Source organism: Piliocolobus tephrosceles, chromosome 5 (assembly GCF_002776525.5).
Source record: "Piliocolobus tephrosceles isolate RC106 chromosome 5, ASM277652v3, whole genome shotgun sequence".
Classification (NCBI taxonomy): Eukaryota; Metazoa; Chordata; class Mammalia; order Primates; family Cercopithecidae; genus Piliocolobus; species Piliocolobus tephrosceles.
Window position 1 is genome coordinate 53,278,142 of NC_045438.1, and position 12,329 is coordinate 53,290,470.

Sequence of the window (12,329 nt, forward strand, 5' to 3'; positions counted from 1 at the left end):
TAATTAAAATTAAAGATTTTAATTAAAATCTTTAAAGCTTTAATCTCCTTTCCTTCCCTAAATTAGATATTGTTTCTATTAAATTCTCTTCTAGTTTCCTCATTTGCCTTCATCCCATTTCAGGACATAGCTTGTGCTGGGAAATATGGATTCTTCTCTATGTCAAAGGCCCAGTGGTGAGTGCTTTAATGAGTCATTAAACAAGAACCATCCCAAATGCCCATCAATAGACCAGATAAAGAAAATGTGGCATGTATACACTATGGAATACTATGCAGCCATAAAAAAGAATGAGTTCTTGTCCTTTGCAGGGACATGGATGAAGTTGGAAACCAAATGAGTGAAAACTACACATTTCCACTCATAAGTAGGAGTTGAACAATGAGAACACATAGACACAGGGAAGGGAGCACCACACACTGGGGCCTGTCAGAGGGGTGGGGGGTAAGGGGTAGGGAGAGCATTAGGGCAAATACCTAATGCATGCGGGGCTTAAAACCTACATGATGGGTTGACAGGTGCAGTAAACCACCATGGCACATGTATACCTATGTAACAAACCTGCACGTTCTGCATGTGTATCCCAGAACTTAAAGTAAAATAGAAAATAAAAATAAAACAAACAAACAAACAAAACACAAGAACTTCTGAGATCCTCCCAGAGAGGACTCCCTGAGGGAGCTTGGAGCAGTTCCTGCCACAGAGTGGGCATTCAATAAACTACTTGAGAGATTAGTGGCTGTTGCTCTCCCCAGGCGCTTCTGGACCTACTTGGTACACACTGAGGATATTTCAGCTTCTCCACAATCCCCTACGAATGTTTGGTGACGGTGCTGGTGAATGGGTTGCACCGAACAAGGAACCTGTCCATCGGGCTGCCAGACCAGCTCCTGGAGGCCCAGCTCTTCTGGCCACGATCAGCTTTCATAAATAATCTCTCTCCACTATTCTTTGCTTTATGATCTTTTATGTGGCTTGTCAATTAAGTTTTGTAGCTATAATGTCTTAATATTTGGCCCCAGGGTGTAGGCTACCAGTCTACCCCAACCTGCATTTTTATAGTAAATCTCAGGACTTGGCATGCTGAATTTCCCATCTGGGCCTTCAGAAGTCTTCTCTTCTCACTTTTTACAAAAACAAGGAAAGCTCCTGTGGGTCCATTTTCTAGGAGGGACATTCCTCCTCCTCAGCCATCATTTCCCAAAAACCCTTTCATTTCTCCCGGGATTTCTTATTAAGTTACTGCTTTTAGATTCTAATGCCTTATTTTTCCATGTTAGCTTTATTGGATTCTTTGTCCACTTTTCTAACATTTCCTGTTTGCTTGTGCAAATCTCCTTACCACCATATTATCAAACGTTCCCTTCCTATCCTTCCTGGTCAGTGGATGGTCTCTTTATGCCCTTCTTCACCCAGCACTCATTTGGGACACTGTTCCTTCTCTCTAGGCCACAGCAGGGCTCCTGACAGTCCTCACTGCAGAAATGGGAGCTTCTTCAACCATCATCCATCAGTGTCCTTTTATCTCCTTACTGTTCTTTAAACCATCCCACATCCCTTCCATGAAGCTTTCTCTCTCTATTGCCAGAGCAACCGCTGGGTGCAGGTGAGGATGCTCATGGCCCCATACCCCGTCTCCCCATCATTGGTGTCTGGCATGGCCCTTGCTAAACTGATCAATCGATCATCTGGGGAAGAGTCACGACCTCATGGGTTCAATGTTTGCACTCACCAGGGCTCCCTACTTCTTTCCTGTTCGAAGGTTCTGTTGTTTCAATCTTCAAAAAATGTAATGGAAATGGACGCTCCACACCCCTTTGGGGGTTTCACAGGGTTTTGTGAAAGGCACAAATGGAATGTATGCTAAGATCTTTCTTAATTGAAAGCAAATGTTTTTTCTCAGCAACATTTGCCGTTTTATTTTTCAGTGATGGCAGATGCCTAGAAAGTCAGTTGACGGTGACGTGGAGAAGAAATGCCTCTGAAGTCTCTTTACGCTTGCTTGCCTTTTCCATGACGCTTGCCTTTTCCATGACGACACTCTCATTGTGTGGGATTTCCATAGCCCTTGAAGGGTGAAACTGCTCTGGAGGGAGGACTTCTCCTTCCAGGTATTGGGAGGAGTGACACGGGAGTGAAGGAAGAGCGAGGCCTGAAGAGGGTCCTGTCTCGGATGAGGGTGCAGGGCACCCTTCAATGCTAATGGCCACCGCTGCTCACAGCCTCTCCGGAAGCAGGAAGATGGGACACTTTAACCACAAGGTGGTCTTCTCTATAAAATGGCAATGGGGTGGGGGGGATCCATCGTGTTTCCTGTGGAACATGATGGGTCCATGCCATGGGCCATAAGATACAGATAACCTGATGACAAGAAGCAGAGTAGTAGAGAGAAGTCTTAAATACAGTGTGAAAGTGATCAGGAAATTTTTCAAGAAGGAGGTGGCTTCTGAGCTGAGTCTGGTGAGGCAGGCAAGGAGGAATGAAGTTAGGGAAGTATGGGGCAGTGCTTTCCAGCAGTTAGGAGGAATAAAATCACCTCAGGCATCTCTTTAAAATGTCAGCTCCCAGTCCCTATCCCAGAGATTGAACTAGAAGGTCTGAAGCAAGCCCAGAACTTGGAAAGTTTAGCAAGCCCCAGGAACCCTAGTTGAGATGGACTCAGACTACCTGCATTATGGAAACCACAGAAGGCAGTTTCAGGCAAGGTGAAGGGCCTCAGTTTGGTATAAATACTCAATTTAGAGCAGGATTTGTAAATTTAAATACCTCTGGGGGCTAGGGTGATACCGACCTTGAGAGAAGTTGAAGGTTTACAAGTACAAATAGGAGATTCTCTCTCTCCTAATTCTGAAAGGAACAGCAGCCAACAAGCTCCAGCAATTACTGCCATGCAGGAATACGTGCTCCAGACTAGGGCACCAGAGCTGTCTACAAGAAGAGAAGCCAGAGACCTGAGTTTTACATCCCCCAGAAATTATTAAATGATACATTAAAATGCCATGAGCATCACATAATTCCATGAGGGCCACTATAGTAGGCAAGTTCAGAGGAGCAAAATAAAATCTCATTGCATATGGACTTAAATGATAGAAGAAAATTGCATTTTATCTGGCAGACAATGAACAATAGAAGGCTTTGCAGCAAAGAAGGAATCTGAACAGAAGTGTGCTTTAAGAAGATTTCTGTGGTTGTTGTCTGCTCACAATGGAATGGAGAAGGGACTTCAGACAGCAGCTCCTAGGAAGCCCCTCCCAGTGTGGAAAAGGAATGGGGAAGAGAGAATGAAAGGTTTCCAGAAGCAAGAATTAGGGAGATTTGATTGACTATGGAAGGAGGGAAAAAAGGAATCACCTAGGGTCTTCTATGTCTAAATCCACACTGCCTCTTGTCATCCTTTTCCTTTAATATACACTTATGTTCCAGCTTCATTCATTGCATACAAAAAATGATCATTTAGGTTGCATTCTGATCAGTGCCTGCTTAATAATGAAACTTAGAGTTATTTGTTTAGGGGAAAAAAGCACAGACAAAATATTTTATAATATCTATAATAAATGCAAAGAAATCAATACAAACAAAACTTGGCTTTAGCAAACTGTACATACATAAATATCTTTTTTTTTAACTATAACATTCAACTTTTTTCACATAAAGCCTTCCATGATCTTATTTATTACATCTAGTTTTTCTTTATACCTCTAAAAAAAGTGCCTTTTAGATTTACAGCTTGTGCTTCTAAAGCAAAGGTTAAAACATCATGCCCCAAAGGAAAACAAGGTAAAAAGGAAGCTGCCATATAAGCTCTTAAAAATTGTATGTTACAAGGTTCTAAAATCTCTTCAGCACTGGTTGGTTGGTAGATTGTACGACACTGACATGGTGCTTGGGAGGGTCGTTTATCTGATGGCTGGAGCAGCACCACGGGAAAGCTGCCCAGATGGTCTACTGAAGTTCTTGGCTATGCATAGAATGGGCCAAGGGCCCAGAATTCACGAGTCCAGGGAACTTTGGGGGGTCCTTACTCAATCTCTTTAGTGCCAAGGTTCAGAGTCTCAAACCAGGTTTCTTCCAAACCTTCTTGTCGTCTGTTTGTTCTCCTGTCACTGTTTATCCTCCACCTCCAAAGCCATGATTTGCACACATGTGATCTGGAGGAGGGCTAAAGCTGCCACACTGAGGGCTTTTGACAAGACCAAGGTCCTCTTGTTGATAGTTTGGGATTGCTTATGACCCGATCCTCCTTATGCTACCAGCACTTCTGCAGATGGCATCTGCTTAGTTCAGAGTGGAGGAGGGCCATTCGTGTATCTGAGCATGGGGTGGAATGACCGAGCAAAGTTGTTGGAGAGGGCACAGCTGTAGTCTTCCTCTGACATTGGTACAAGGCAGGCGAGCCCGATGAGGAGCAGCAGGAGAAGCTGAAGGGGAAGAGCTGCTCGGAGGACTCTGAACAGGAAGGCGCGGCTGGACCGATCTGGCCCAGGCTCAGAAAGGGAGGAATCGGAGCCACCTTTTGTGGACCTGAGAGAAGAATGGACATAAATAACTCAGATAACTCCAGTGTTGGATGGACGCTGCTTTTTGCCTCTGCACCTTCCTGGAAGCTAAAGGGCCATGCCAAGCACACCCCAGCCTGGCGATCAGCTGCCAGCCTTCCACCGTGTGCCCAGGTCACCCCCACCACCAAATGAAGTTGTTGGAAACTGCACTGATGAGAAATAAACATTTAGTCAGTCAACTAAACGTAACTAATTGGGTTCAAATTCTATTCCTTTTATCCCTCACTTTGGTGAAGCATTTTCTATCAACGAAAATAAATGCTCTATACACATTCTACCAGCATAAATTAAGTAGATCCAGAATAATTAAAATGTAGCTATTTGATGCAGTACATTTTTGTTTTCAGAATATCAGGAACATTGTTAAGCAAAATTAGTTGCTGTCAGAATCATACCAAGTATCCCATCTAGCCATCCTGGATTTGCCAAAATCCATGCAGCGAAAATAAAAACAGTCTTAGTCATTTTGCACAGACCCACAAAAGCTTCATTAATCACAGAGTATACCCTGGTTTCATCTTGCACTGAATCAGCATCAGGCCCTGACATTAGTAGGTTCCAAAGCTGTACGAACAAGGAATAGCAGTGGGGTTTGTCTACAGAACATTAATGTTTTATGATGTAGATGCTAGGCTGCTCCTATCATTGACATCGTTACTTTGGAAAACGGACACCATTTTCTGAGGAGGACGGACTGTCATCCTGTAGCCCCTTCTATGCTCAAAGTGACAAGTTTTTCTATTTCACTTTTATCTTCCTTTTAAACAGTGCATTAGAGATTGAGTACAGGTTTCAGAACTCTTAAGAAGGACTGCCTGGAAAACACAGGATCTGGAAGTAGATTCTGAGTTGGGTGCTACTGTTTTCTTTCTGTGAACAGCCATTTACTTTTTTAGTTACTAGTAGAAAAGATGAAGAAAGAAATGTTGTTTACAACAGGCATCTGGTGTACACACGACCCATACAACATTGAATGAGCAAAAATAAGAGATATAGCCAAAAGAAACATTCCCTTACAACTAGTATAAATTCCCTAAGGGTTTTAATATCACCAAGGATAAGGACATTGAATGTGAGGCTACTGGAATAATATGAGTGTGTGAAAGCTGTATCGGTAACTGTAGGTTTGGCCCAGAAGAAAGCACTATGTTTGTAGCTCACCTATTAGCTGTTAATTTCTGAAGACAGATTATCCTAATATCAGTGGGGGATGAGGAGTGACACCTGAGAAAATGAATGTTAAAATAAAAAACAGAGAGAATCCCCTAGAAGGGAACAGAGGGAGTATTCAAAACTCTTTTATTAAACCATCAAAGAAAAATGGGAGAGGGCCCGGCACAGTGGCTCCCGCCTGCAATCCCAGCACTTTGGGAGGCTGAGGTTGGCAGATCACTTGAGGCCAGGAGTTCAAGCCAGCCTGGCCAACATGGTAAAAATACAAAAATTCGTCAGGCATGGTGGCATATGCCTGTAGTCCCATTTACTTGGGAGGCTGAGGCAGTAGAATCGCTTGAACCCAGAAGCTGGGGGCTGCAGTGAGCCATGATCGGAGCACCATTGCACTCCAGCCTGGTCAACAGAGCGAGATTCTATCTCAAAAAAAAAAAAAAAAAAAAAAAAAAAAAGGGAGACAAACAGATTTGTTTGGCAAAAACCCCAAGAAGCAGCCCTGCACCACACAGTGTTTCTAGTATACTTCTTGTGGTGTAAGGAAAAATCAAATCACTGGCTTAAATTGGAAGCATGTTCTTTTCTGAAGTCCACACAACTAACGGCAGTGCAATGTAACCTTGAACAACTCACTTCATCTCTAGGTGCCGACCTCTTCGCTAACCTCTTCAAATTAGAATAGATGGTCTTCCAACTTTTAAGTTCCCTGTTTGATGTTTTGTCTTCTACTGATTTGTCAGTATAAATAATCTCCCAAGAAGTCACAAGAGCTCAATCACCATCTAGTGGTCAAACCGATTAACCGCCCTTGTGCTAAGACCAATGAGTTATTCCTAATAAGCTGAAAAGGAAAAAAAAAAAAAAGTCTATTTTGTGAACATAAAAGAAATATGTCATACACCTTATTAGTGGAAAAGGAAAATAGAAACTTCTTGAGTTACCTGAGCATAAAATATTCACGTTGAGACAGGGCCTTAGAGAGTATCCAATTCATCTGCTAATTTTGTAGGTGAGTAGCTAAGGACAGTTCATGTTTACTCTTCTAATTGCTAAGCAGCGCTCTGAGCATTTCTATTGGGTTCTGTCATTTAATCCCCACAGCAGTCCTCTGCGGTGTGTACTTATTAACTTCATTTTACAGATGATGTGAAAGAAAGCTCAGGGAAGTGAAATAACTAGCTCAAGCTCACACAGCCAGTGGCAGAAGATTTCAACCCTGTGATTTTAACTACCAGAACCTGGAGACTCTAGACAGTGCGAATGACTTGCTCCAGATCCCACAATTAAAGGAAGAGGCCTAGCAGGAACTCGGGGTTCCAAAATCCCTGCCCACCGCACTCTCTGCTGTGCAATGTTTTGCCAGTTGGTGATATGAATAATGGTAATTCAGGTCGTATTCATGTCACAGGTATCTCACATGTAGAAGCAAAGAAGAGAATCCCGAACTTGCATCCTAAAATACATGGAAACAAGTGGTTTCCTCGTGTCTAAAATAAATGCCTCTGGTCGTAAGGCCTCACAGTATCCGGCAGATCATCAAATCTGTGTGGACGTGGGGACATTTTGTTTTAAGGCAGTTATATAACCATGGGCAAGTAAATTAGTCCCTCTGGCCTTCAGTTTTCTCATTTACAATGATGAGGGGTGCATTAATATCCTAAAATTGTTTTGGTTCTCATGGTTTATGATTCAATGGTTTGCCTTAAAGTGTCTTAAGAAGGACAGGATAGCTACCCACAAACTCTGGATCAAATTTTCTTCAAAATGTCCTTTCCTTGACTTTAAAATACGCCCTGGCAACCAACACTCAACACCTGCAGCTAGATGAGTTATAACAGAGTGACAGAAGAGAGCTCCACAATTCCTAGTTATTAAATATCTGACTAATTTTCATTAGGAGGCATTTAAGGACTCTATTGGTGGGAATATTTACATATATAATTGATAATACAATCTGACAGAGCTGAATAGCTCCTCTTTGTCAATGTTAAATTCTTTGTGCAATTAGGTCAAAGATCAAGATCAAAACAAGGGCTGCCCATTGACCAGTTCACTCCTGAGAAAAATGGCAAACCATTGAATCATAAACCATGAGAGCCAAAACAATTTTAGGATATTAATGCACCCCTCATCATTGCAAATGAGAAAACTGAAGGCCAGAGAGACTAATTTACTTGCCCATTTTTGATAAAAATGTCACCATTTACAGAATATGGGCTCCTATGTTGGAGTCTGTCGAAGGACATGGCACATTTAACAGCACCAGAGCGTTTTTAATTAAACTTAAATTTGTGCATGACTTCTCATGTTGAAGAATGCCAAGCTAGGAAGAAGTCATGGGCTGAGATGGGGACAGAGAGAACACACAATACTCAGTGACTATCCATGCAGCTGGCTGCCCTTGAAAATATCCAAACCATCCACTGGGAAAATGCCTGTCCCCTTGGGGTAATTACCAGAGTTTCAACACGCCCAAAGCTGCCTCTTCTTCAGGGGGAGCTTGTTCTAGTGATTTTAGTATCAAGAAGTTAATGGTCCCAGGGAAAGGGTTATTTTTAATATTTATCTACTGTCCTAAAAGTCACTTAAGTTTTTAGAGTCTTGGGAAATTTGATAAGGGAAATAACAAAGGCGACTTGTTGACTACTCACTGGTCATTCTCCTCTGGCCTCGTTACATACATGGATGCCAGTTTAGATCGTGTTTATATAGGAAAACTTAAATGTGTGAGCCTCCTTAAGGAACATCATCAATACAGATATATCAGATAGTTCTGTCCAGAAAAGAAGTGCTATTCTCTACAAGTAAATTTTTATTTATTTTTCTCACTTCCCTCACTCCTTCAAATTTCCAGGTAAATAGTTGCCCAGGAGTTGTTTCACCTCTGTCCCAAAATACCTAGACAATTGCAGGGTAAGGAGAACGGTAGGGAGGGAGTAGTGACTCAAACCATACTCTTCAAAAGAAAGGGTATAGGACACAGACTTGTGAGAAGTCTGAATGCCATGCACACGGGGTATGACTCACTTTAAAAATTGTTCATAATCAAGGAAATGAAAATGAGTTAATTTTGTGCATACATCATTTAAAGCCAAATGAGAAAAAACTTCTAATTTATTTTGTTACTTGTCAGCTAACACTGGCAGTATGTAACAGGAATTTATTGTGCAGACATATCTAGATTGTCCATGATCTTGATCCTGCCCTTACGTGTCTTGTCTTTGAAACCCAGTGTTTCCTGGATATGTGGTTCGGGAGAGAAGTTTCCAGAATCAAGTTAGAACCCAGGTCGTCTTTTTTTCCAAACCAAACATTCTGGCTAATCCTAAACTACCTGAGGCAGCCTGTGGTGGCCTCAGCTCTAAAACCATTGTTTAAAGGCTCCTACCCATCAGCAGCCCTTCAGCTGAGTGGTATGGTTAACAGGGTAGGGTCTGGAGTCAGGGGAGACCTGGGTTCAAATCCTACATCTTTACACCTCTCATCCCCGGTGTCTTTGTCTATAAATTGGGAATATAGCCATGTCATAGGATTCTCATGAGGGTTAAAAGAGGTAACATACATAAAATGCTTAGCATGTATACAATTAAGCACTAAATAATTGAAACACATTAAGTACTAAATAAATGTCAGCAACTTATCACTATTATCTGTATAATTATACCAATGGTGTGCTGACTCATACCCTTAGGGGTTGGCTGGATTCAGCCTTTTCTCTCAGGAAAACATATCTGATTTATTAATAGTCCTTTCAAGGATGTGATAAATTTCTCAAACTGCCTGTCCTGTTCCCTGGAAACACCAGGAAGGCCTACCTCAAATAGCAACAGAGAAAACTATTGGAGCCTTACCCATAGCTGTCCTTGGGGCACGGGTAACCAACCTGCCTTAGAGGGGAGAGGCTCTGTGCTGGGGCCCTTTGAATGCTTTGAATAAATAGATCCCCAGATAATTCTGACAGAAAAGACTTGAAAACAAATTCTACAAGAAACTGAATAGTGTTTATAGTGAGGCTCTAGTGTACATGCAAAAAAACCCCACTGCCCTTGCTTAAATATATCTGATTAACTTGAATACATTTTTCAATGAGGCCTTTTTTCCCTCTTTCAGTGTTTTGGTCAGTCATTTGCCACTTCTCATTCCATCTTAGTTCTCTGTAAAGAAGGTGCCAGAGACCTAAGGTGCCCAAGGCAATTTTGCATTTTACAATTCTAAGCTTTAGAATGAAGTCATCAATTTGCTCCATCCAGACTACAGAACAATTATTCCTTTGCCTTGCTGGAAATTGGAGTGAAATCTTTCTAGTTGTCAATTTCAACTCAGCTGCAGTAGCATTTTGAAGAATTAATGGCGATAAGGTTGGAAAATTTTAAATCAAATGTAGGGAAAAAGTACCAGCTAGCACATCATAAGCACTTGCTTTGAAAGCATGCTTCTAAAGTGTGTTTAACCTCAAATAAAAATCACGAATATGGTTATTATGAATGCACGCACAGATTTTTATGTTTCTAATTTTAAGCTCGAGGGAGCTCCCTATAATGATTTAGGGAATCTCTAGATTCTGATATACTGCAAGTCTTTTAATGGTAGGAATCACATTGAATTAATTTTGTAGGCCCAGGGCCTAAATTTAGTCGGTGTTCAGTAACTATTGGCATCAATTCATATGTAGGTTTAAAATACTGTATGAAGGCATAGAATCACCACCATCAAATCAAATTGAAATATGTAACAGGCTAGTATAATGTTAACATCTGACTTTAAACAACAACAAAGAAACCAAATGAGTAACTCCTCCCTTCAAACTAGTAGTTTCTTCCAACTCAGTCTCTTTCTCCTCTCAGGAAGAATGCACATCTAAAAATTTCCCATTGCAGACCGCTGGAAACAACATTCTAAACTATTTATGCTTCTGCAATAACCTTTCCAATTTGCTGGACCAGTGCAAGATTCAACACAAGATATCTCAAGTCTCAATGTAAAGGAACACCACGACAGCCTTGACTGTGGGTGAAGTCCATTCTTCCCCAGCAGACTCTGCATTTCATTGGCAGGGTTGGGTGTGGCCCCAAACAGAGCTGCCGAGGATAACGAAGCCCAAGAATGTTCAACCACAACCTGTCTGCGAAGGTGTTTGATGATGTTTGCCGTTCAGGTGAAGATTATTTATGTTCCAGTTCCACCTGAGTAGCAAAGTGAACACTATGCTGAATGCTCAGAAAGATGTTAATCAACCGTGCTGGACAGAGCAGAGCTGAAAGGCGCCTTGCGAGTGTCATAGTGAGAATGTGGCTGTCCCAGCTGCAAAGCCCTGTTAGAAGGCATGAGGAAGCACTTGCTGCCCTAAGAAATGATGCCGTTGACATTTTCGAAAGGTCTATGTGGCTGTCTGAAACAATGGGGAGAGCAGATAGACGCAATATTTGGGAACCTCAGAGTGACTGCTGTTTGCATCATTAACATAAGCGCTTTCCCCTTTCTCATCACTATCATTTGTATCAACCAAAGAACTGATCTCCGGTATCCTCAAAGGAATGCTTGGGGATATTCTTCACCTCTGTTCACGGCACATCAGCAATTTGTGGGGAAAAGATGGACTGTGTAATACAATGATCTGTCTGAATTGTCTCTACTTATAGGGGGCTGAGTAAACCTTAGAGCATCTGCGGATGCTCGTCATTATCTTCAAAAAGTCCCCATGAGTTTTTCTCCATATTTTATTATTGCTAGTTTGTTTAGGATAGAAAAAAAAAACTCATAAAATTGTCTTCAAGCCAAACCAAAAGAAATGAAAAGAAAAAGAAAAGAAAAACAAAAACAAAAACAAAAAAACACACAGTAAAGGGAGGTTTAAAACCAGAGAACATATGAAAATATGTTCTGCCTGACTTCAGCCGAGTGGGAAGGACCAAACGAAAGAGCCAGTCCCTTATGCACAGCTGGAAAACTAAAATTATTACTCAAGGGTTGTTTACAGTTCTACATTTCCTCATCCCCACCCTCCTTCCAGGAATTCAGATTCCTGCTCAGTGGTGATAAGTTTCCAGAGGGGCAAGCTACTTTAACCGTGAATTGCTAGGGACTGGAATGAAAACAGGCTCCGAGGACAGTGTTTTCATTTTTTAGAAAGCTGTCTGGGGAAACTTGAAGTGATTAGTGGAGGAGCAGAGGAGCACAGACACCACACCGACAACAAAGAAGGCAAAGCACAGCTAACTGCGGGAGTGAGGGGCTGCTGGAGGCCAGGCGGGAAGCGCAGAGTGGCAGCTGTGAGTCGGCTCTTGGGAGGTGACTGGGTAGGGGCACTGGCTGCTGCGGGTTCCAGAGTGAGCTTGCCAAGTGCCCGGAAAGTGAGTGGCTGGGTGTGCTGGCTGAAGGGAAGTTTCAGGATAAGCAGAAGAGAGAAGGTACTTATAAATTTTCAATGAACACCAAATTAGGACTTGCCATTTTGAGACTCCAAAACCCACAATCTGGATAAAACATGAAAATAAAATAAAAAGTTGGGGATGTTAGTATATTTTATTCAGATATGCGGGTTTTGTGAATGGTAAAAGAATTCACTGATCGATTACCTGTCTTATTGTAAACTCTAGAAAT

The 12,329-nt window shown here is 41.9% G+C and overlaps 1 protein-coding gene across 4 annotated transcripts in view; it reads right to left on the reverse strand.

The window, feature by feature from the left end:
* Nucleotides 1–3,532: 3,532 nt before the first annotated feature.
* The window catches only part of SYNE1 (spectrin repeat containing nuclear envelope protein 1), a 524,167-nt gene continuing 515,370 nt past the window's right edge, over nt 3,533–12,329 (reverse strand). For all 4 annotated transcript variants that reach the window (XM_026454397.1, XM_023206133.1, XM_023206131.1 and 1 more), the window contains one exon: nt 3,533–4,521. In XM_026454397.1, the coding sequence (XP_026310182.1) occupies nt 4,281–4,521 (241 nt within the window). In that variant the 3' untranslated portion in view covers nt 3,533–4,280. The remainder of the gene's footprint in view (nt 4,522–12,329) is intronic.